Source organism: Sprattus sprattus, assembly GCF_963457725.1.
Source record: "Sprattus sprattus genome assembly, chromosome: 3".
NCBI classification, from domain to species: domain Eukaryota; kingdom Metazoa; phylum Chordata; class Actinopteri; order Clupeiformes; family Clupeidae; genus Sprattus; species Sprattus sprattus.
This window is the reverse complement of record NC_137922.1, coordinates 35,241,691-35,267,371: the sequence shown is the minus strand read 5'-3', so window position 1 is coordinate 35,267,371 and position 25,681 is coordinate 35,241,691. Positions and strand designations below refer to the sequence as shown.

The window sequence follows — 25,681 nt, the reverse complement described above, 5'->3', positions numbered from 1 at the left end:
ATTAATTAAAATGTAATAATTCATGACAAAACAATTGTATTTTAGTGTATTCATATAAATGCACTGCCTATGCTCAAGAATACAAGAATGAATTCAGTCAAGACAGAAATCAGGTCATTATATGCTACCTCTAAATTGTATACAAATTCTTAAGACAAAACTAAAGGGACACTGACAAGGAAATAAAACAGAGTAATAAGGGAAGTCTTTATTGACACAATGAGACCTTCAAATTGGCTAGCTCAAAATTAAGCAATGACAAAATAACTTTGTTTCCTCATAGTTCCCAGTTAATCAAGATTAATTTCCATGAAGAAGGAATAAGGCACAGAAACAAGATGTTAAGGTATTAATGAAAAATAATGTATCTTCAATTACAAGCCAGAAATTGAATATGTACCATTATAAAGTATTATCTAAAACCCAGTATACCCAGAATTTATATGTACAAAACTTAATATTTACAACTCAGAAATGTACTAGGTAAGCCTTACATCCTAAGTGCAAGAAATAAAAATGTCATCCCATAAGTGTGTTTCATTTATGTAAGCCTGCTGTTAATATATGTGGTGTATATTGAATGCACATTCAATTTAAATGCAAATAAAAGGTTAACAGACTCTAACAACAAAGTACCTGCTTTTCAAAACAGAATTAGGACACAAATTTATAAACCAGAAAAATAACTAATAACTAGTCTTAAGAATTGGTAACTTAAGTCTGGTTTGTGCCCGATGGATCAGCCACAAATGGTCATGTTTTGAATGCCACTGCAATCTTCCAGATCTCTGCTGCCTTGGCTAGAGTTAACTCCTCTGGTAGAGCATCGAGTTCGGCTGGGGGTGACATGGCCTTCTGCTCCAGATGGTTCTCCAGGGTGGATCTAATGCTGTGAACATAATGAAAGGGACAGAAAGAGAGAGAGAGGGAGGGAGAGGGGAGAGAGAGAGAGAGATGACCAGAGGGAAGGAGGGGGGACAAGAAAAGAGAGGAGAGAAGCAGTGGAGCAACAGTTAGCATTCTAGCCCATTGTTCTCAGCACACGCATTCCTTTTTACTCTCAGCACCCAGCTGCTTCCTCGATTGGTGACCAGTGCAAGCTGGGATTGACAGATGGCTGCCTGGAGGGGTCAAAGTACACCGCTCCTGAGTCAAAGGACTTCAAATCCCGACATGAATGCCGAGTTGGGTAGGGCTACTTTGTTTGTGATTGAAACCCTGTGTCATGGGGGGGATATGATGGCGATAGCCAGTGTGATGCCTTTGTTTTAGTAACAAGGGGCAATTCCCTTTCATATACGAAAGTTTAATGGTTGACACACTTCGGCTCAGGGTTTCTTTGTCTGTTTGTGTTTATTTGATGTGTGAGTGCCTCCACTTAACAGCATCTTTTTAAATAAATAAAATTACTTCAGCCATTCTTTATAGGCTATACAGAGGGTTCACCCCAAACAAAGGATATTAGAACTGCCATTAGATATGGAAAACATTGGCTGAAAGTAACCTGGCCTAGTTCACACTAGTGTTTGACACCCTGTCAGTTGTTTACTTTCTTAACAGGGTGCAGAGAACCCTGAGTTTCTCCCCCACAACTATTCCTCCAAAAAATTCAGGAATGGCTGAGTCATCCAGTAGTGAAACACAACACTAAACAGACCAACAGACTGGGACCGATACTGAGTTGTAGGAAAGGATAGATGCCAGAATGAAAACTGCCTTACTCCCAGTGAGCCGCATACGATTCTGGACTCTCAGTGTTGGTCTTCAGAAGGAGAATCTCATGTATTTCCCGAGTAAAGAAGCAGACATCAGTCAGGCCCAAGAACCTCCTCACTCCACTCCAGTCCTTTTCTAACAGTTTTTCCTTGAACTTCGGAGAGAGGCTTTGGAAGGGGTCCTATGGAACAAAAAATACTTCAGTAAAAGGAAAAAACGAATGGTCCCTCTTTCTTTTGAGTAGCATTACACTGTAGCTCTAATATGATTGTTAGACTACTAATCTAACCCTAATCCTAACCCCAACTACATTTTAAAACAACACTTTAACACTACAAGTCCACCATAGTCTTTCATTTATACCCATTTAAGTATTAGGCATATTGATCCCAAGGCTACTTAAAACAAAGTGTCAAATCAATGATAAATATCACCATCCTGAAGAAATCTAATATCAATGTAATTGGTGAGAGTAATGATATGATTTTATCTTGATATGAACATCCTGAAATAGCTGCAGCCCAGGAGCTCCCACTAGCATTTAAACTTCTACAATAACAATGTTAGTATTCCTTAGTTAGTATTACAGGTCAAAAAGTCGAAATGGCGGCTAATGATATCAGTTAACTTTCAGATCGATGGCAGTCTTTTAGTTACAACCCCACATGGGACCAACAATGGACACCTTCTATTGATTGCCTTCACAGGGTATATGACCATTGGGGTCAGGCAGGGCATCCCACTGTCTCATTAAAGACATACAACTCAAGGGGAACAATATAATAGAATGTCCAAGTTGTTCAAATTATACATCCATTTTGTTTTCTTCATCACAAAGAAAAATTAAAGGCATACTACTGAGCTTAGGAACAGTAGAATCTTGTCTTGAGGACCTATGACATACTGCCAAAAACAGCTAACAGAACAGTTCACATTGTAACAAGCTGTTACATGAAGGTCCTATTTGTACAGCAAAGAATCAAGCCCACGGTGATACAGCACTGAATGTGCGGCCTAGAACTTTCTCATTACATGAAACGCACAGGGCTTGGCACCATGGCGATACCCATTTTATAGGTGACATTTGGGAAGACCCAAGGGGAACGACACATTCCTTCTCTTTCAGAGTCTGGCTTCTCTCTTCTCCCATGCCACAGTTGGAAGTGTGCCCTTCCTTTTCACCCCTACTCTCCTTTGTTACTGGTGCCTGAGGGGCCTGACATTATCATGGAGGCCGCATCCATTTCTTTTGTCATTCTGAGGTAATGACTGAGTATGTCATAATGACTCAGCACCCTCACACACACACACACACACACACACACACACACACACACACACACACACACACACACACACACACACACACACACACACACACACACACACACACACACACACACACACACACACACACACACACACCTGTCCTCTCCTCAGCATCAGCTCTGATTTCCAGCAGGTAAGGAACTGCCAGGTGGCCACACAGTGCTGCAGGCTGTTATCCCCCAGTGCCTGTGGTAGATAAAGGGAGATGAGGGACAGAAAGAAGAAGGACAAAAAATAACATGTTTCTCCATGTTTTGCCCAGTAGTCTAAAGCCTTCATTCAATGGGGGTCTACGATATAGGTAAACAAGGCTCGCTAAAACCTCCTATAGCTAAACTGATAAACCATAGCACCAACACAGTTGCATGGTAAATTATTCATAATCCAGGGAGCACAAATTCATTTCAGATGGCACTAAAAGTATGAGTGACATTCTAAAGAGTGCAGGTGCATGGTAAGCACTGGCCATATTGATAGGAAAACACCAAGTTAACTGAAAACAATTTTGCTGTTGTCAACACATTTTCAGAATCTTGGCTGACTTGGGTATGAAGTTGATGCTGTTTCATTCCCAGTATTACTATGTGTTTGACAGTTGTTTCAAAATAATAAATATCAAGTTTAATCCTGGCGTTAGCTTGCACCTTTGCCATGTTGCTGGAGATCTGTTGGTCCATTCCAAGTGAGTCCCTGAGGTACGGGACCAGTAGAGTGTCTCCAATGCCACCGGTCTTTCCCAGGAAACGCAGGCCAATCTCCACAGCGAACACAGCATCGCAGACGTCAGTGAAAGACCGCAGCAATACCTTCATGTCTCCAAGCACAGAGCCCTTTAGAGGTTCCTGGAAATGATTTAGCATTTAATTTACACTGACTTCACTGTATGTTTCACTTTCAACTCAGCCACGAGATTGGCTGTGAAGAGGGAGCACCCCATAGGTAGTACAGTATATTTACCATAGACAAATTCTACAAATGTATGGACTATTTTTATAAAAGAACTTTCAAATCTCATAGTTGAATGGATAAAAACATTCATTATTTTAGACAAAGGTATTACCTGGGGTACTTTACGGCTGACATCAGCAAGGACAACAGAGAAATCTTGCTGGTGGCGATTCAGGTACTTTGAAGAGTCCTGCGATCAAGAAATATATAATCATTCTTAAAGTGCTTTGTAATAACAATACCTATGGACTTAAATGTGGTGTGTTTAAAGGGACAGTAAGTAGTTTTAGTTGTTTAAATGCCTCTATATATACAGGCAAGATAAAAAAGCATTTCTCAATGTATGTATGCAATCCTGTTTGTTACAATCATTTACACATTTGGTGACATTCTACACAGACATTACAAATCTAAAGGAACACCTCAAACACAAACACAAGATGAACTGAAGTGTGGGAAACACCATTTTCTTGTTCTAGAATAATTGTTCTTTCTTGACAAAAAGTGAAAAAAAAAAAGTGTAATTAATATGATCCATGACGTATTTCATGAACGGCTCACCACTTGGATGAGAGGTTTTCCTGCCAGGAATCGGCGGCAGAGGTCTCTCTGGATGGCCAGAAGATTGTAGGTCGTGTTCGTCTCTCTTCCCTTCACCAGGGTGTAATGACAGTGGGCCAACACTAGGGGCAGCAGCTCACGCTCCGGATGACACAGGGCGAGCTGGGTCTCTGACAGCCCCTCCACAGTGATGCTGTATTCACTGCAGGAGCAGTGGGAAGAGAGAGAGACTCTAAAGGACTGCAGACTCACTAGGAAAATGAATGCTGATGCTGCATCAAGAAAAACTAAACATTCAGCACCTTTGACAGCGATTGCAAATGCCAGGCAACACAAGCACATTTAGACAAAAAGACAGCCAAACATACTCACACACAAGCACACAAACAGATACACACACACCTCACAGACACACATAGAGAAAGAAAGACAGAGAAAGAGAGAGAGAGGGAGAGAGAGATAGAGAGAGAGAGACAGACACACACACACACTCACACACACACACACACACACACACACACAGCAGACCTGTTCTCTTGATTAAGCCCCCGGGCCTCCCTGACCAGACTGTTGTGTGTGTCAGACAGGAAGTCGATGAGCACTCGGAGGCAGGAGCCTGGCCCATGGCGACTAGGAGACAGGTACGCCCCCGAGCTCTCCATCGACAGCGCCTTTTCACACAGATCCTGTGGCACACCTCTCTCAGCTACTCACAGGACAGGAAGATAAACAGAAACCCGTGCACACACACACACACACACACACCCGCATACACACACACACATGAACACACAATCGCACACACACACACACGCATGAACACATGCACACACATACATAAAAACATGAAAACATACTCAAACATAAAAACATGCACAGCCACATTGAGAGGCAAGGTAGACAGGTGAAAATTTGGAAATAGCCATTAACTCTAAGCTAATGTATTTAAACAACACTCTAATCTAATGTAGGTAAACTAGACTCTAATCTTATGTATGTAAACCAGACTCTAATCTAATGTATTTAAACCACACTCTCATCTAATGGAAGTAAACATGAATATACAGTACATTGCGCCTATATTGCACATATGACCATAGCTTAACTGATGCTTTACTCACAGTCTCTGGCCAGCTCCATCCTCAGGCTGTTCCAGACATTTATGAAAGTCTTGACTCTGGCCACTAGCGCTGTCTTCTGATGGCCTGTAATTGAATCATGGTTCACACATGCTGTACAACTACCACCCTTATCAAAGTGACCAAATACCTGGTATACTCAGTTACTGAAGCAAGAGACACGTTTGCAAGCAGTAATAATACATGCATTTTGCCATGCTTCAGATTGTTTCTGTTTTTTAGACTATTGTATTTTGAGTGAAAAAGTAGCCTTGCTGGCGGAGAGAATTTGCTATAGTTATAGCGACATGAGTCACTTTCGATGGCTGTAGTGCATTTGATGTTTGTACAGTTGGGCATGGTATGGAAACACGCATGAAAATAAAAATGAAGTATGTCATGTGCATTGTCACGCAGCTGACCCGAACCTTTGCGGATGTGCTGCAGCACCTCAGTGATGGTCTGGGAGGATAGCTCTGTCTCGGTGGGGAAGACCCTGAGGAGGTCCACCTGCAGGGCCACCAGCTCCAGCAGCCGGCCCAGCTGCCTCACACAGGGCACCTGATGACAGATAGGGAGCAGTGATGAGGTAGTGATGAATAGGAAGAATAGGAGGCCACATTAAACTACCTTGGGATTAATACAAGATTGTCTGATTGTCTGTCTGTCTGTCTGCCTGCCTGCCTCCCTGCCTGCCTGCCTGCCTGCCTGTCTGTCTGTCTGTCTGTCTGTCTGTCTGTCTGTCTGTCTGTCTGTCTGTCTGTCTGTCTGTCTGTCTGTCTTCTAGACCAGGTAGTGAAGAGTGAAGAGATACCATATAATGTACAGAATTGGCAGTACAGTGGTAAGCTTTGCAGCCTTCTAAGCAGTTGACCCGTGTTCAGTACCTGGTCAGTATAGGATACTTTTGTACGTTGCAACTTGACCTTTAATATAATCATACCATAAAGTGAAAGTTTAAGCAACAGGGCCTAAAATGTCAAAGGAACAGCGCAATATTCAACAGTGTGCTCAGTCAATATTAACAATGATACTTGAGTGGATAGGACACACACCATCCCTGACAGAACTACTCAAGGTTTCTTCCTGTAAACCCAGTTGCCATCGTGCTTGCTCAAGGGGGGCTCAGGCCCTGGGCGCTGTAAAGCGCCTTGAGACAACTTGATTGTTTTCACGTTATATAAATAATGGAATGGAAATGAATTAAACAGAACTAATCCCTGACAGAACTACCTTCTTGAGGAAGAGGGAGAGAAGCGGCACTGAGGCACGGTCACGGCTCTGTTCCACCACCTGCGTGAGGCGCTCCACACTCAGGCTCTCCGGAATGTTCCAGAAGGAGGAGTGGTGGGTAGGGCAGTCAGAGGGCAGGGTCAGCATTGGCCGGGGGTCAGAGCGGAGGAGCCTCATGAGGGGGCTGCCAGCCAATCTGACGTCTGCGCTGATGTCCTGCTGAGCCTGTATCAGCATCCTGTTCAGATTCTGAGAGAGAGGGTGCGGAACTTTTATATTCTGTAATGTGCTTTTAGTTTCATAATTATTATACGTAATAAGAAGGGTTATAACAATAAGAACACTTATCAGTTCAGTGGCTCTAAAAGAACAGTTACTCCACTGTCTCAACCTTGTAAGTGTTGAATAGCTGACAACTTAGTATGTAAATGGCTTGAGGAGTTCACTTTGTATTGGATGCAGGACAGGGCTATAACACAAGGGCACAGAAGCATTTCAAGGAGTGAATTTCAAGCTAACCTGAACTGTAGGACTGATGAGAGAATCACGAACATTTCTCTCCCATTGCTCTCGAGCCTGTTTGGAGGCCAAGTCTGCCCTCTGCTGGTGAGCATCTGCAAAAACAGGAAGGGTAATTAAGATTAAATAAAACTTTTAGTGCAAAGTAAAGCCTAAGAAGATATGGGGAACCTTAAAATAATGCACAAAACAGACTCACAAACAACCTAACAAACAAACACACACACACACACACCTTTGGCAGAGGCATTTAGAATCAGGTGAATAGTGATGGCAGTGTCATCTAAGTTCAGGTCAAGAGTTCGACCCAGAACCTCCATGTCCTTCTCCAGGTGTTTATACAGAAACTCCATGACATTGTGGACTCGGGGTTGTATCATTGCACCAACTCCCTTCAGAAACAAACGCATAGAAGGATTTATTTATTTTCCTATACAGAAATATTTTATAGCAGCTTCTTTCTAAAACAGCTAAAACTATAATTGACTTCAACAATCTTTTTAAAATGCTTTGAATATCACACGAAAATCACCAATATAAAAATCTATAGTGATGAGCAAAAGGAGGATGGAGATTCATTGTTAGAGCTCGCCTACCTGTGGATCTTGAGCGGCCCCCAGCAGCATGGCCAGATGGGTGAGGAGCCTGAGCAGGCAGGACTGCACTGAAGTCATCTGCCTGTTGGGGGCCTCCGACCGCTGCCTGGCCTCTCCCAGGATGTGCCCGGGTCGGGTCTGATCTGCCACTCCTCCGGTGACGGGGGAGAATCCAGCCACAGGGTTGTGTTGCAGGCCACCAATCTCAATGCCACACTCCACACATCTGGATACAGTCGTAGGTTTTCCACACTGAAACAGATGCCAGAGGACAAAACAGTGAGTAGGAAATCTGAGTTAAATGGCAAACTAATTGAGGTGTCAGTTAAGGTAGTAATATTAACAACCCAAGATATGCTCACCTCTCCAACAAAGGAGATATGGCCATTGGCGCATCCTGTCAACAACAAAGCAAACTTAAGTTTTAAATACTGAGGAAGAAGGAAGAAATTTACTTTTTGAATGTTGGGGTTTCCTCATTTCAGGGGACACTTACGATACGGCTTCAGGTTACGTTCCTTCCCACTCGACATCCACCGCTGTGCTTCACCACTATAGTCATCTGGCATGGTGGGCAAAAATGCATGCTGAAAAATAGAGTAAGGGGTTAGCAAAAAAAGTGTCTAAAAAAGATAAACTCGAGTTATATTGACAAACACATTTTATCCCTAATCTGTTCCAAAAATCGGAAAATCGTTTTATTTGAGTCAAGGCATAAAGAGAACAAACCTATCTGCTTGATGAGTAATTTACTATAATTGTAAACACAACATAGGCTTTAATTCATTGTCCATGTCATTAATCCAGAGGTTAGTTCCTCACCGTCATAATCTGAGGCTGTGAAGCAATGAGCTGGAGCTGAGAGAGCAGACGGTCCCCACTGTGGAGAACACTGCCTGCGTGGACCAGCAGCTCCAGCAGGGTGCGCCGCTGAGCAGACATCCCATTGACCAGCCGCAGGGAAGAGCCTGGACCTCCAATCCGATTGGATAATAGAGCAGTGCAGAACTGTTTCAGGTTACCAGATACGTTAGCTTTTAGGAAGTCCTCTAAGGCCTTGATCTCCTGTTTAAGGAAGACAGACATCAGACATCAGGAAAGCTGTCTTTGACCTTCACATACTATTAATGGGAAGCAACCTATTAAATGATGAAGTACCCAGTACAGATCAATGTTAGTAAAAGTAATCAATAGTACTGATTTGACAATAAACAATTATAACCATTTTTACTATTCATAGGCAAATTGAACTAAACATATGCTAATATGTTAATGTTATGATTCTTGGTGACTATAGATAAAGGTGGCCTTCCGTTACCTGTGGTCTTGGATGGAGGTTGGGGTCTTGGGATACCAGGCGGCAGGTGACCTGTCTGAATACGGCCAGAGAGAGAAGCACCAGGCCAGCTGCTCTGGAGCCTCCTGCAGCCTGGACACAGGAGAAAGAGAACAGTGATCTACCCTGACTAATAAAGCAGTCTGAACTCCAAACATGAACTAATAAACTGAAACTCGTTCATTGAAGTAGCCTCAGCTCCAGGACCAATAACCAAAACACACACACACACACACACACACACACACACACACACACACACACACACACACACACACACACACAGATATAATTCATTCTATCTTTTTCATGCATGTTGACTCGTCAATCGCAAACCTTAAGGACAGCTTTCAGGGCATCTGTCCTTGTGTCCAGCAGTGCCTGTCCAACACCATCTCTGAGCGTCCGGTAAGACTGTCCACAGCACAAGTACCTATCCACATCTGCTGGAATCAGCCTCTGAGTACGAGACGGTAAAGTCAGCTAAACAAAGGTGAACTGTTATCTGCACTTCTATCTAATGATTACACTAATGTTACACTGTAATTACTCAGTATTAAAATTAATGATGAATAGCATAAGAAACAAAACAAAATTCTGTACCAACTGTGAGGATGTTTGGCTCAGTTTTATACTCCAAGTGAGTTTCTACTTGAGTTGTGTGGCGCAGCGGCGGTCATGTAGTGTTTGCCAGTGTTTTCACCAATGTTTTGTTGACAGTATCATATACTTAGACTACACCAATCCACATGAAACTTGGTATGGTTGTAGGCCCACATGGTTGATACAGAATATAAATGTATGTAATTTTTTTCGTAATAAAAAACGTTAAGTACAGTTATTCAGCAAAGTTCATCTTGTTGCTTATGCATACCTGTAAATTCAACTCAAATTTAGCACAGGACTGTATCTGTCATAAAGTCACACCCATCCTCATATTCACTAGATAGGTCACAAAACCCCAGAACGTAACTCACAGGTACTGCTTCACAACCAATCGTTGTACAGCTGCCACATCCACAAACTATATTTTTTCCTTACATTTTAACTCAGAATAAGATATACAACAAAAGTTTGAGTCTATTGTTGCCAGAACTGTAATCATTCAAGATGACACACTTTTCTTGGAATGGAAATATCCTGTTATTTCACTTAATTCTTGATGCTCATTCTCTTCGGTGGTCATATAAGGCACTGCAATGCCATGTATCTAGTTTTACATTTTATATTTCCGACATTGCATCGGAAAAGCAGCAACAAATTTATCCCCGTCTCTCTAACGTCATTAGATAATGCCTGAAGCGACACAAAGCACTCTGATCAACTACTCTTTGGTGGGGGAAACACAGCCTGTTCTTCCACACTGGTTCACCTGCAGTCGGACGACCTCTGGAGGAAAGGCCCAGGCCCAGAGGGTGCTGTCCATCAGGACCAGAAGTCCGTCCATGCCAGCCTGCCTGTTCAGCGTCCGCAGCAGGTACACGCGGTACCAGTCGTTCCCACTGTACTCACACACCGCCTTCACCTGCTCCAGGTACTTCTGCTCCAATTCTCCAAGCACACCTGGCCAGAGCAAAACACAGAGGTTGCACACACTCCTCACCTGGAACAACTGGACAGAAATGCTTGACAGCAATGAGCTGATGCTTTTGGTCTGAGTACCGGATATATAATAAAGCTTTGTATGAGGAGACAAGGAGTCTCAAGAAAGGATGAACTAATTAAAATGAACCACACAAACACACACAATCACACACACACACACACACACACACACACACACACACACACACACCCTGTGGTTGCCTCGAAACCTTCTGTAACAGCCTGCCAGCGGTGGCCAGGCAGAGTCTCAGTCGGGCCAAGGAAAGGAGGAATTCCACTGGGTCCTGCTGCCTGTTGGGTATCTGCCTGCGGGCCATGCGGCTGAGGAAGGCAGCATCCTCCTGCCAAGACCTCTGCTGCCCCTCCTCATCCTCTAAAGCTCCAGCTGAGCAGCGCAGGGCATCCTGTCACAAAGCAGAGAGATCAGGGGTCAATTATCAGCAACATGTGCTGTATATGCATATGTTTGTGTGCTCTTCAGAAGTTTCAGTAAGTCGAGTAAACATTGTATAGTTGTAGTTATAAACGTCCCAAAGTGAATGTATTGGACGAAGGTCACAACCCTTGATAAATGTGGCACAACTGAGGTATTGACCTGTTCAGTCCATTATAAGTAAACTCTTGACCACAAAAGTTTAGATTGAAAGTTAAAATAAATAGGCAGATTTAGAAACCCCCTCAGAAACCCAGAATCAAACAGGTCAAACGAAATTTTCAAGAAGGACCCAAGCAGCTAAGACACGTACTTCGAAACAGTTGACAAACAGCAGGTACAGCTCAGTGCAGTCCTCTGCATCCATCAGGTGCTCCTCCAGGTTCCGTAGGTAACTCTGGATGTGACCCTTTACGTGTTGGAAGCTGTAATAAAAAAGAACAACAGCCGATATTAAGACTCTAAACTTTAGAGTGTGTGTGTGTGTGATGACTGCCAATGTGAGTTGGATGCAGCATGTGTCAAACTACAGATAATTCTGTCATTATGTCAAACCTGATTTCACTGATAAACTATGGTGAAAGGTTCTAGAACCTTTTGAGCATAATGTTGGTGTTCTTCACAGACAACTGCTGTTTAGAGTGTATGTGATGGTCAGACGGAGGTGGAGGTGGAGGGAGTTTGTGTGAGGTCATAGGAAATGATTTCCCTTCCCTTATCCCCATAGAGGTAACCCCAGATACATCTACTATAAACCCTATGATGAACGTTTCCTTCTGGTTCCTTGATGAAAGGAGCCTGTACCAGAAAGGAGAGGATTACTTAAGAGTTAGACACATCGGGCCCTATCTTGCACCCAGTGCAATTGACATTGTCACCGACGCATGTATCATTCCTATCTTGCACCCGGCGCACAGCGCGATTTTCCCTCCAGAGGCGCGCTTTGAAATGAACTTGCGTCGACATGGGCGGGGGCGGAACAGAGAAGGCGTTTCTCTGTCGCAAGTGGTATTTTGCAGTTTCAAAACAACGCCATGCGCCTTGGGCCATTGACCACAAAAAAGCTGGTCTAATGTCAGAGGCGCAATGTCTAAAGTCTGTAACGCGTATTCAGAACGCTATTTTAAGGGCGCATGTGCTTGCCCGCACAGAATAGGACCTATTTACTTCTGTCGCCTTCACGAGAGATTTACACCAATTTTTTGGCAAGCCATATATAATTACAAGGAAAATAAAGTATTTACCACATGAGGAAATCATTGTGATATCCGTATCCAAGACATTTTAAAACTAGGCATACATCTAGCTACACATTGACCCAAATGATTCAGGTTAATTGAAGCTGCGTGACATTTGATTTATTGTATGGCTTTGTTGCATTTATTTAATGCCAGTATTATTATAAATCTTGTAAACTCATCTCTGTGTATGTGGACTTTATTTATGTACCTTGGGTTTGGTCAGCTGGTGCACTGGCTTGGGTGCCGATTTCCATGCCCCCAAATCCCTGCACGCTCTCAGGCGTGAGGGTAGACGTGGCGATGTCCTCTGCTGCCGTCAGATCCTGGGTCGAGGCAGATCCACCTCCTGTGAGGCCACGAGAACGTGTGTTACCTTCCAGCTTGGATGTCCCACGTCTCCGGATGTCATTATAGCGTTTTCGGCACCGTTTTCGGGTCCCCCGTAGCAGAAACAATCACGGCAATATCTTCCCATGCTTGCTTGACTTTGCTAACTTTTGGAGGGTTTCTCGCATCCCCATATATATCTATCTCCCGGCTTTTTACAAAGTCATACAATAAATCAAATGTCACGCAGCTTCAATTAACCTGAATCATTTGGGTCAATGTGTACGCTAGATGTATGCCTATTTTTAAAATATCTTGGATGTGGATATCACAATGATTTCCTCATGTGGCAAATACTTTATTTTCCTTGTAATTATATATGGCTTGCCAAAAAATTGGTGTAAATCTCACGTCGGTCTCCTCGGCTGTAAACTTTTCCGGTCTTCCACCAGGTAATTCAGCCATCAAAATAACAACCCGCTATGGACTATGCGCTCCTCGCTCTTAAAGGGAATGTGAGATGACGCTCGGATTGGTTTATTGCATATTACGCCCAAACCACACCTATGGCTGAGTAACCTCCTTTGAACCAACCCTTTTGACACTTGCGCTGGACGCAAGTGTGTTTTTTCCGCCGTTAAAATAGCAACTGCGCCATAGAGCCGCCCACACAGCTACTTGCGTTTGGCGCCGTCCTACTTGCGTTTCTGATCGGCAAGATAGGGCCCATAGGGTTAGACAGCCCTAAACCCGGCACTGCAGCCACCCACCAGGGGGCGATAGAGAGATAGCCGATTCACCTCTGAAGCCAGAAACTGTCCACTGTTTTTATAGTCATTGGTTATTTCGTGAGAACATAAACATGTCAATCATTTGGTCACCATTATACACTGCAACTCTAAGCATACCTGTACTGTAGAAGGAGTTTGGGGAGTACGGAGCGAACGACTGGGCTCTGGTCAACACACTCCAGGAAAGGTGTGAGCTCTCTTGTCTTATACACATCACCTTCAGTATGGAAATAGCAACACACCTATAAATTATATCTTAATACTAAAACAAAAACAAATTTAACTGATTGCTTTCATATGTAATCAGAGGCGAGTATTAAAACATGATGAAGCCAAAATGAATAAACATTATGTAACCACCATCAGTGATCAGCAGACAATTCACCATCAGACTACTGTAAAGATCACTATAATCTCACACCACTTGATAAGCACATTGTGTCTATGTATACCATATGAAATGTGCTATATAAATAAACTTGAACTTGAACTCTTATGATGCGTTTGGGATCTAAGAGCAGTTCTGGATTTCGTTTGCTTACCTTGTGCAGAGATGAGGAGTGAGAAGAGCAACTCCACCACCTCCTCCGTGGGCCTTCCCCCCTCACACAAGCAGAAACGAGACACCACCTCCAGGAAGAAGGAGTCACAGCACCTCCTCATGTGGCCATGCAGCTCCAGTGATCTCCTGGGATCAGAAACAGCAGAACTGTGTCTATTTGCATGGGTTGCCATGCCAATGGCATGAGGTCACACAGATCCACATGGAGCTGATCAATCTTAGATTAAAGTTAAAGTTAATGTTTTTTTTCATTTATGAGATCCTTATGTGAATCAATGTGACACATTAAAGTATTGTCAGAACCATGAAGCCTCATTTAGTTTGCTATGTCTATGTAATTGTATGAAATAATCAACTAATAAGTATCTACTAAACCGATACTCATACTAACAAAATCACAAAAAAGAAGCCATTTGCTTGTTGTTCTCCACTCACTTGATACTCTGAGACACAGTTGGCTTGAAGTCCGATGGCAGTTCCACCCTGCATTTGGGGCAGCGCTTGTCTCCACCCCCCTGAATGCTTCTCTTGAGGCACGAGAGGCAGAAGACGTGCTCACAGGGCAGGGCACATGGCTCTGTGAGAGCGCACAGGCAAACTGGACACGGCAACCCAAACCTGCAAACAGGGGACAGAATACAAACACAGTGATAGAACAGATAAAGTCAGTTACAGTGCCCCCTTATTCAGTAGATGAAGATGGATTAGCTTTCCTTGACAGTTGAGGCAGATTGCAATTAGTTATCTTTAATAAACACTGCACCAAGTACAATGAAGCAAAATCTCAGGAACACACACACACACACTGCACAAAAAACACCCTCCATGCATTCTGACCTGATCGATATCCTTATCAGATGAACAAAATGTCCCCAAAAGTCTGTTTTGGGATCATTAAAATATGACCATGTGACCATCTCTTCTTGCATTTGGTACATGCTCTGCCATACAATACAGTGTTATGAAAGCCACTGGTTGCTAATGAGCAGCACCTTACCGCAAGTCTCTGCTGATGGACTCCTCGTGGTAGGAGTTCAGAATACGGATGAGCTGCTGCAGGGCGTCTTTGCTCTGTAGATCAAGAGACTCCTTCATCAACTGTAAAGAAAAACAATCCCATGACGAAACCACAACAGCAGAGCAATAGTGAGTATTGAGGTGGTTTGCCTGTGTCTCTGTAAGTGTTTAGTTTATGACGTGCCTTATGCATTAGGCTGCAGTGTTTGAGTGCCAGGGCCTCCACTCTGACATCCTTGTTTTTTACTTCTAGGACCACCTGCTCAATAAAGGCAGCAACCACAAGCATTCCACACCACACAGACCTGCAAAAAACAAAGTCGGATCAATACAAATAAGCCCTCTTATTAATTAGAAAATCCTAAAATGACATTGAAAAGTTAAGGGTAAAATAATTGGATAGATGTAAATCTCTGTTTGGTCGTTATACACAGGAAAATATGTTAAATTCCTTGTGCTGTTGGTTGGGACCTTCCCACGGCGACCAAACCTCCCACTGTCACATACAAGTACTCATACCCACCACCTATTTTAAGTATTATAACACAACAGGGTCCACTCCACCTATCACACTAATACTTAACCATCCAATAACAACACCAAAGACGCCTACGTGAGCATTTCAGTGGGGTTGTCAACCAGGCACTTCCCTTCATCAGTGTTTTGTTGAATTTGGCCCATGACACCTCCAGAAGGCTCAACAGTGGTGTCTGCCGTCCCAGGTCCACCCCCATCCCCTCCATACTCACGATAGTTTATTGACACATGTCAATATCAGAGAAAACAACAGATACACCACGAGATACACCTCGAAAAGTGTTCTCAGTGCATTTCTCAGAATGATGCGCTGTGAAATTATATAGACATCAATCTCATATTAATATGGCATGCCACAGGCTAGGCAGTGTAAGGGATGGGAGGGTTGGGGGAGTCACCCTTTCTGAAGTGCAAACCTGGGATAGGGTAAGGGTAGGAATTTGATACGAACCCAGGTTAGGGTAAGGAAAGGGGCTGGGGGGAGAGCACCCTGGTATAACGAACCCAGATCAGGGTAAGAGAAGAAACTAGAATACTAGAACTAGAATATGCTTTTTCACGTATTATAGGTTAATTCACATGTCCCCAAGTAGTCTGTGAGGGCCTTTTTTTCAGCATCCTCAGACAACTCCTAAAAAGCTACTTTGAGTGACCAAAATCCAACAGAATTGTTGTGGTTGATTTAACTACAAAGCCTGTACTCCACTGGTTGAGTGTGCTTGCCAACCTCGTTTCTTCGCTTCCGCTAGCAGTTCTGTACACTTTAGCTGATTCAGTTACTTCTGATTTGTTACCTTGTTACTTTTTGTTATTTCACTACTTCTACACCATTTCTTCCTATTTTTATCATAAATACTTTTTAACCTGTTGTTGACTAGCTCATCTAATGTATTTGTGCTTTTCCTGTTTAATTGATGGAGTTACCGAATGGCATTCAAGTGTTGGAGGCATCCAGGGCTGCAGATGGCGCTGTAGTTTTGCCCAAATGCTCTCTCCACGCAAGGCTTCAAAACCTGCACTCTCTGCAGGAACTCCTGGCACTCTTGCAAAGAGGTCACTGCCTGAAGCTTTGTCTCTTCCACGCACATTCCAAGTGCCCAAATGTCTTCTCTCTATGAAGCAAAGAAACATTATTCTGTCCATGTCTTACTACTCAGTGATTACTGTAATGTGATTACTGTAATGTTATCAGTCAGGTTGTTGATCTCTCACCATTTCAGTGGCCTCCCTTTGTGAGTCCTTATTTATAATCTTAGCTGCTAGCTGGGGCTGCAGCTGCAGGATGTGAAATAGAGTCTCCAACCGAGACGCGTAATGTCTGTTTGAGGCAAGAATCCATGCAGGAGAGAGTTCAAAGGTGACAGACATGGATTGCTGCAGAGCAAAGACGCAGCCCAGCTCTGCTTTGGTCAGGACCTGAAAAGATGTTGAACTTTGCAAGTAAGCTCTTGAGTAATGTAACAGTGTTGTAATGGTATAGAGATTCCATGTTAAAAAGAGATTTTACACATTCTCCAAGACTTTAGAATTCATAAAATCTGCGCAGGAAGACCCTCACCACAAGTTCCTCCTCTGACTGAACTTTGAAAGACAACAGCACAAAGTCACGCAAATAGCGTAGGCCAAATTCCTGACGATCTTGCTCTGAGAGCTTCCCCAGGTAGTCACCCAGCTTGCTGCTGGACGCTGAGGTGACAAACTGTTGAATCCTTTGACTGCTGTCCTGATGGTCACCTGAGCAGAATGAAAAAGTGGGCAGGGAAGACATGTTTAAAAAGTTTAACTTATACTTATGATGGATTTGGGCTAGCTAAGTCTCTTGTACTCTCAGAACCCCGAAAATGTGGAGACAACATATTTATGGGCTACACGAAACCTACTTTATCCTGGCAACACAATTTCACCGCCAACAAAAATGTTAACATGAGTTGGAGACAAAGAGAAATAAATAAATAAAAGTAAGTTCATATCAGGTGCTCTTTTAGCTGGATCTCACCAGGAACAAATTCAGATTCCTCCCACAGTTCCTGGTAGTATGAACTGATGAGCCAGCTAAATGGAGCTTCACATGGTCGCTCTTGACGACCCAACATCATATTACTCTGCACAGTAATCTCCTCTTCTGATACACTGCAAAAAAAACGATAAGGAATGAGTTACTTTTATTTTACATATTGATTTAGCACAACTATTTAATTCTAGTCTTTGATTGGCTCTCTCCAAAGCAGTAATGAGTACCTCGATGTCTGTGAAAAGGTTAGCTCCAGCATTTGCTTGTCATCGAGGATGTCCAACCAAAAATCAATCAAGCCCTCACTGAGGCCGGCACAGTACGCTAGGTCCAGGTTAGCGTTTCTGTCAAGAACCTCCAGGATACGTGCCAAAACTGGGGTAAGTGTTGACTGCAGACATCGCCAAAGTGTATGTCTGTTACAGCATAGGACGAAGCAAAGAATGTCAGTTTGATTGACTTCAAATTCAAATTCGTCAATATTTCATTTGGAACTTTTTTTGTCATGCCTGTTTGTTTTACCTAAGAGTGCCACTCTCCTGCAAAGCTTGCCGCTTGTTTGCCTCCATGTTCACCCAGTCTTTAGGATTGTGCATGAGCTCTTCCCTTTGTGCCAAGGTGTCTATGAGTCTCCTCATTAACACCTTCTGAAAACGTGCTGCTACCATGTCAGGATGACAACAAAATATGCATTCTTTAATATTTCAATTCAAAAGGACTTGGTTCACACTTTCTAGTAATAAAAAGAATGAATGTCATTTTCAAAAGTTGCTGGGTTTAAACTGTCCGTGGTTGGCTTACCACTGCATTTCCCATGGGATTCTCCCAGAAGGCCTATAACTATGCCAACACGTTCCATACTCCTGGGGTTTTGGGGGTCTTTCAGCAGTGATACTGCCTTCTGAATACAGGATCTCACAAGGGACAAACTATCCAGATGTGCAAATTCTCCCTGCACAGCCACACAAAGTACGAGGTAAGGTCCCAATGTCAATAGTAAATATATTTTTATACTGACTTAACTATAACAATAAAAATGACTCACATTTTTGATCCCCATCGAAGTAATAGAACTGTCTTCTGTGTTCATGGCATCTGTATTTATAAGAAGCATTTCTCATCAGTGCATCAAAGCCTAGTTGGGACTCAGATGATCATGCATTACGTTTCTCATATGTAAGTCTTGTAACATGCCCTGCATGAAGTTACTTTATTCGAGCTATATAAGCAACATGGTTTCATGAAAGTCTTAAGTAGATTCTCTCTAGAACGATTCTGTCTTGATTCAGAAAAGTTCATAATAATCGATTTTTTTAATTTAAAAAACATACATTTTCTGTTGAAATGCAAGCTGCATCGATTATTGCATTGTTCATAGAAAGTCATAATTGTGACAAGGAAAAGCTTTTTCTCTTATAAAAAAAGGGAAGGTAATAGGGAGTACAAACTCAAATGTTTTAAAAATCGAGATGCATCGATAATCGTTTTATCGGTTTAGAATTGATAATCGATAAACGGTTTAGAAACGATAATACGTTTAGAATCGAATCGTTGACCTCTGAATCGGAATTGAATCAAATAGTGAGGTGCCAAGAGATTCCCACTAGAGGTTGACCGATATGGGTTTTTCTATAACCGATGCCGATGCCGATACTTAGAGGTCAGGGTTAACCGATAGCCGATATGGGCTGCCGATTTTTTTTGGCCGATTTTTAGGGCCGATATCTAACAGTTTTCCCATTAATTTGCATGCTAAAGCGTCACACTAATAATAAGTAGATTTTACTCCCCTACTTGTATCTTAAGTCTGAAGTCCATGCCCCCGTACACACACACACAGCCTATTACTTACAAACATCCATAATCTAGGAATCCAGAGAACCCCCCCCCCCCCTTTTTTAATGTATTATTTATTATTTTTGTTATTCTTTTCTTCAATGTATATACATATATGTATGTGTACAGACTATGATTTGTCTTTATTTTAGGGTTGCTGTATGGGCCGTGGGAGGGGGGAGGGGGGAAGGGGGAAGGGAGAATTATTTGTAAAACTTGAATCCGTCACATTTTATGTTTTCATGTGTTGTTACTTCAAGAAAAAAAAAAAAATCGGCCAATGCCGATAGATTAAAAAATGACAAATATCGGCCCGATACATCGGCCGACCGATATATCGGTCGACCTCTAATTCCCACCCCTAGAGTTAAATGTGATTGTGTAAAACATAAAGTGAGTTCTATACATACATGTCTACATGGCAAATGGGTTTGCTGTGGTGCTTTACCAAAGGCACTGTAGGCCTACCTGGGTTGGGAAGTGGTTGAGACATCAGCTCGCTCATTGAGGCTCCACAGAAAGCAGAAAGGTCTAAACTCATGTCTTCGGTATCTCTGAGATCATCGATGTGCATGGATTGCCACACACCTAAAGCACATGACAACACAAGGAAAACACATCTTTGTATTAGATTGTGTAGCGAAGGGACAGAGTAAATTGAACCTGGGAGTGTGCTGCATGAGTGTTCCTGCACTCCAATAATAATAATTTAGACAAGGATACAACAGAAGACATCAGAGTGGATTTGAGAGACAATAGGAGAGTAGAGGACGTGAGATAGATGAGGGGAGAGGACATGAGACAGATGAGGGGAGAGGAATCATGAGAGTCAATAAATGAACCCCCCCTACACTTCTCACTCCCGCCGTAATTAACCAACTCCCACCCAGGAGTATTGTTAAAAACTTTTACTTACCACCTTGAAAGCCGATGTATTGAGGACCACCTGTCATTCTAGAGAGTTTAGTGATGAAGATCACAAAACAACAGGACTCATCTGACCCTACGGAGATCATTTCATTCATGGTGCAGTACCTGTAAGAAAAATGAATCAGTCTTGAGTTTTAGAGTTTTAGTGTGTGACATGGCATTGGTTCATTTGATGTGGAGGAAAAGAAATGTGCCAAAAGCACTCACATTTCAGAGTGATACAAGCACTACATAATCAATCAATACCTCAGTCAGATAAATAAGTCTTACTTTGCTGATGCTATAAGTTCCTCACTGTGCTTGGATTCTTCCGTGTCCATCTGAACCAGTAAGATATGGAGGGGCCGACCAGCATGATGTAGAAAGAGTCTGAAACCACGATAAAGTTGTTGGTTAAGTGAACCATGATTAAACATCTCTACTCAGTGTATTGTGGATAGACATTTTCAGTAGATATTTTCATATTATGGTGAAACTAGTAAGACCCTTATACCGAATTTTGCTGCAGAAAGAGGTTTCTGTGTCAAACTGATGAAGGGAGAGTAGAAGTAGTCTTTCGGTGGTTAAGCCCAGAGCCTGGGCTATTGTGCGCACATCAGCTTTGGTGAGCAAACTGGAGAACGTAGTTATCTAAAGACAAACATGCTTGTTGTTTTTTCACTGTCAGAGAGATTCATTATATCTTACATTTTTGTTACACAGAACTGCAAGAGAAAATTGCTTATTAATAAAATTAAACTCCAGAGCGCTCAGATCTTACAAACCCAAATCCTGGTAGTGTTTTGCAAGATTGAAATTACAATTGTCAATTGCAGTTTTGCAGATCGGAAGTTACTATTGCAAACTTCAAAATGCGGTTTTGCAAGTTGTGAATTACAGCTGCGATTAGTGTTTCACTTTTACAGTTTGCTGTTTACAAGTGCAAATCATAGTATGCGCCTCAAGGCGCAATTCTACTGTCCTAAAATACTGGCAAAATTAATTGTGACATGGAACGTGGAACGTGGAACTTTAATTAGTCACATGTAAAACCTACCTCTACAAATCTGGAGGGGCCTTCAGACTGGTTCAGATGGTTGTTAATGAAAGATCTCAAGGAGCGATGGTGCTGTTGGTGGAAGTACATTTGCTGAAGTTCCTCTTTCTCCTGATTCCCCAAGTATGAATATTTTAGTCTCAGCACAGAGTCAGGTGTAGCAGAGTTCAACAGGAAAGTCTTAGCAATGTCAAAGACTTCTTCCTCCATTTTGTCATCTGTTATTACAGAACGTTCCTCCTCAATCGCATATGTATCTACGTCCATTTGCTTAGTTTCATCCTTTTCTCTCTTTAGAGAAGAACCAGGCAATTCTTCTACTTCAGAAACATGTTTTTCATCTACAGCCATTCCTGAATGAGTTTCTTCTTGTTCTTGGCCTTCAAAGCCTCTTGGGGGAATTTCATCTTGATCTGGAAGAGTCTGCATCTCTTCATCTGACTGCTCAATGCTGCCACGGGCCTCACATTCATCATTGCCAACAGCTTCAATAGGTTCACTTCCATCTCTCTGTGTGCCAGCTGCTGCCTGGTTCTCAATGACTGGCTCCTTTGGTACACTATCTTTGACCTCTTCACCATTTTGAGCCATCTCACACCTCACCTTGTCTCTCTTCTCCAATGCCTGCAGGAGAGCACTGGCACAAGCATCACTATGGAAACCCACGAAGACCTCTGATGGCTTGAACTCCACTTCTGGCCCTTCTGAGTTCTGGCAAAATTCCCTGACCCATCCCTTGAGCTTTTCCAAGAGTCGGAGGTGCCAAGGTGTGAGGTCCGTACTCCTGTTCACCCTGTGCTTTTCCAGCCTGTTAATGAGAGGCACTGGGAACTGTTTGTAAACTTTCTCCTGGTCTTCCACCACCACAAGTCTGAAAGCCTTGTGGACTCGACATTTCACCCTGTGTGACCCAAGTCCCAGGTCCACATACTGCTGTCCACTCAGATACACATAGTACTGGTTTAACGCATCATACAGACTCTCGTAGAGATTCTGGAGGTTAAGAAGAATGACTGTGCGGCCAGTCTCCATGCACGTCTTCACTCGATTGACATTGCGACAGATCTGAGAGTACTCCTGGTCTTTGGGGAATCCTGATCCAAAGATAATTTCAGGAGCTGGATACCTGCCCTTGGAAAAGATGTGCTGCTCGAGGATGTGAAGGGCAGCATTGTTGGTTGTGAGCAGAAGAAGATATCGACTTTGGTTGTTGTGGCAATCAAGATTCTGTTCAACCATGGCTAATGTTGTAGGGCAAGGAATGTCTTTGAAGTTTAGGAAGATATCCTTAAAGCAAGAGAGGGGATCAAAATCCTCACACTGTCCACTGAAGTTGCGCAAGATGGCCTCTGCCAATTCCCTGTCACTGGGTTCCTTCTCCGATTTTTTCACCATAGCAAAAATCATCTTCACTAGGCTGTAGTAGTCTCTGAGTCCAAAGAACTGGTTATTGGAGCAAATGTGCAAAAATGCCTCCGCTAATTGTGGGAAGAGGTGCTTGATTTTCAGCAAAATGGGTTTCGAGGATGAGCAAATTCCTTGTGCTGTCTCCACTAGCTCATTCTCACTTGGATCCCAACGAGACACAAAAATCCCCCTGTTCATTTTTGCTGGATCCAGGGCCCAGTTTGAGATCCCAACAAATCCCACCTTCATGTGTGGGTCTGATTCATCGCTGTCAATGCAGCCGTCCTCCAAAAGAGGATGAAGAGTCTTGAGGGGCATCTGTGGAGAGTCTTCTGCCAGACCAATCTCATCCAGCACCACCACTGATACATACTCACCCATGTCCTTTTCCTTCTGGAAACGGGCACAATTCCGGAATGTTCCAATGATCCCCTCAGGGCTTGAGTGGGGACTGCACTGGAAGGAGACCATGTGAACCTCTTTGAGTTGCTTAAAGAACTCACCGCCTGAATTCTGACCCTGCATGGCATCAGCAACAACAGTTTTGGCAAGAGATTTTGAACTTCCTGGTTTGCCAACCAGGAAAAGTGGAATTCTTAATTCGATGCAGACCACCATGAGGAAGACATTTTCTTTCAGAGCCATGTTTTTGGCTATTGTTTCTCTTGGCTTAATCTCATTGAGGAACAAGTCCTGACATGAGAGGATTTCTTGCTCAAGGGCACTTTGGGTGTTAAGTGGTTCTGGAAAGTATTGGCTGACAGTGGTCAGATACTCCTCTTTTGACTCTAGCGATGGGTAATAACAAACTCCCACTGCAAGTGCAAGGCATTTCAGAGTCATCAGGACAGCGTTCCTTTCGTCAGAGTGATAAAAAAGCTGATCCCTGTGATCGTAAAACCAGACCAGCACTCTCATTGACCTCTCTACATCCCTCAAACTGACAAAACTGCACTCATTTTCTCGACTGCGCATGTATCTTTGAGAGATTGCCAACACACGAGAAATAACTTCCTGACACCTCAGTGGCAAACTGTTGTCTTGGGATTGCTTCAGAACTATTTGTCTGATGTAAGAAAGCTCAGCCGAGTTGCTCAGCTGCCCAAAGTCCCACACTAGGGGTATTAAGCTTGGTGGTAAGGGGTGAACCCTGTAAACCAGCTGCCGCAGAGGGACTTGGCCAAGTCGGTCCTCAGTTTCCCCTGCCTTTACTCTGTACCCTAAGCCAGCACGCTCCAAACGTGTCACCATATCTGGGGAATGTCTTCTGTAGGGATTGCATGCAGCTATGATTTTCAAGCCAGAGTTGGCTCTCAAAGGGACTCCTTGCACTGTCTTGTCACAGAGCACTTCTTTGATGGCAAAGATGGCCTCCGTTGTGTTGGCCTCGTCAAAAAACAAAACAGTGTCTATCTCGTGATTTGTTTGATTTTCTTCTGCCAATATTTCAGCCTCTCGCACCTTTCTGTAGATGGTCTCTGCTGTGGTACCTCCGTGAACTTTGACAAGTTTCATATTTTTGACATCTCTGCCTTCTCTCTGGAGATCACACAGGAAGCGAACTAGTCTCGTCTTGCCACAGCCAGTCTCCCCCATGATGATCACAGGAATTCCACAGCGGAATCTCATGTGGATGGCCAACATCTTCTTCACATTATCAGCAGTGAGCTCATAGGACGGGTCTGGATCGAATCTGCCTTTAACCCAACCCATTTTCGCACCCACAACATAGGAAATTCGCTGGATTTTGTCCTCTCGAGGCAAGTGATCAAAATCCTCTCGCAGAGAGATCCGCTGTTGCTCTAAACCTACAAACAGCTCTGGAGACATCACATCTCCCACCAATACGCTTTTGGTCACTGGGTCGATTGCATTGAGGAGGTTGTTCCTGGGGTTTTGCTTCACATGAAATCCCAGGAAAGTCATAGACATATGATCAGCATTGAAGAAAATGTAAGGGTGAGGCTCAGTCTCCCATCGTTTGCGTATGGTCAGACTAGACAGAAGGTGATCTTCACCAGTGCTGAGCAGAGCAGGACTCTGGTCAGAGATGTCCATGGATGGCGATGCAAAATCCTGGGACATTCGGATCATGAACTTCACAATAAAGGTCTTAAATCCAGGCAAATGGTCTGCAAGAAAGTCTGCATCGCAAAATATAGAGCTCTCGCAGTCTCTCAGCTGCAAATTGAGAAACCAAGTGAAATGCTTCAGCTCAGCCCAGGATGGGTCTTTCAAACCACAGTTGGCCAGCAGGTGGTGGAGGCAGTCAACATGATTTCCTTCTACAGACTCTTTCTCATATTTAAAACGATCCAAGTTTGCGTTTCGGTTGAATCTCCTCAGAAACTGGTATGGCCTTTGAATTCCTTCGCTTTCAAACTCCTGGTTATCCATTAAAGGGTCCAAATTTCTCAGCATCTGTCTGTTGTTGATTTTCAATTCCAATTCTTTGACCTCTTTGGGTGGTCTGCAGTGGATAGTGGGCAATGTGCAAAGAAAGCCTGTCTGTAGAGAATAGAAATCAGCAGTTTTTTTAAGTGCTTTGATAAAAAGTAATGTCTATTTAGTGTATTTCATAAATTAAAGAAC

The 25,681-nt window shown here is 43.2% G+C and overlaps 1 protein-coding gene across 1 annotated transcript in view; it reads right to left on the bottom strand.

Moving 5' to 3' along the window:
- Positions 1-566: 566 nt before the first annotated feature.
- rnf213b (ring finger protein 213b) overlaps positions 567-25,681 on the bottom strand; it is a gene marked incomplete at its 5' end in the record, with an annotated part of 33,234 nt that continues 8,119 nt past the window's right edge. Inside the window, 39 exons of the mRNA XM_080835806.1 lie at positions 567-889; positions 1,722-1,897; positions 3,142-3,231; positions 3,690-3,887; positions 4,106-4,183; positions 4,555-4,756; positions 5,083-5,260; positions 5,676-5,759; positions 6,101-6,233; positions 6,906-7,154; positions 7,425-7,519; positions 7,660-7,816; positions 8,021-8,272; positions 8,383-8,417; positions 8,517-8,607; positions 8,843-9,085; positions 9,339-9,449; positions 9,693-9,815; positions 10,729-10,919; positions 11,152-11,365; positions 11,708-11,819; positions 13,871-13,970; positions 14,296-14,441; positions 14,751-14,933; positions 15,313-15,413; positions 15,517-15,637; positions 16,794-16,981; positions 17,082-17,285; positions 17,428-17,603; positions 17,866-17,999; positions 18,108-18,296; positions 18,403-18,541; positions 18,682-18,832; positions 18,926-18,975; positions 20,185-20,304; positions 20,633-20,751; positions 20,917-21,015; positions 21,140-21,276; positions 21,683-25,597. Coding sequence (XP_080691932.1) covers positions 754-889; positions 1,722-1,897; positions 3,142-3,231; positions 3,690-3,887; positions 4,106-4,183; positions 4,555-4,756; positions 5,083-5,260; positions 5,676-5,759; positions 6,101-6,233; positions 6,906-7,154; positions 7,425-7,519; positions 7,660-7,816; positions 8,021-8,272; positions 8,383-8,417; positions 8,517-8,607; positions 8,843-9,085; positions 9,339-9,449; positions 9,693-9,815; positions 10,729-10,919; positions 11,152-11,365; positions 11,708-11,819; positions 13,871-13,970; positions 14,296-14,441; positions 14,751-14,933; positions 15,313-15,413; positions 15,517-15,637; positions 16,794-16,981; positions 17,082-17,285; positions 17,428-17,603; positions 17,866-17,999; positions 18,108-18,296; positions 18,403-18,541; positions 18,682-18,832; positions 18,926-18,975; positions 20,185-20,304; positions 20,633-20,751; positions 20,917-21,015; positions 21,140-21,276; positions 21,683-25,597 — 9,420 coding nt within the window. The 3' untranslated portion in view covers positions 567-753. The remainder of the gene's footprint in view (positions 890-1,721; positions 1,898-3,141; positions 3,232-3,689; positions 3,888-4,105; positions 4,184-4,554; positions 4,757-5,082; positions 5,261-5,675; positions 5,760-6,100; positions 6,234-6,905; positions 7,155-7,424; positions 7,520-7,659; positions 7,817-8,020; positions 8,273-8,382; positions 8,418-8,516; positions 8,608-8,842; positions 9,086-9,338; positions 9,450-9,692; positions 9,816-10,728; positions 10,920-11,151; positions 11,366-11,707; positions 11,820-13,870; positions 13,971-14,295; positions 14,442-14,750; positions 14,934-15,312; positions 15,414-15,516; positions 15,638-16,793; positions 16,982-17,081; positions 17,286-17,427; positions 17,604-17,865; positions 18,000-18,107; positions 18,297-18,402; positions 18,542-18,681; positions 18,833-18,925; positions 18,976-20,184; positions 20,305-20,632; positions 20,752-20,916; positions 21,016-21,139; positions 21,277-21,682; positions 25,598-25,681) is intronic.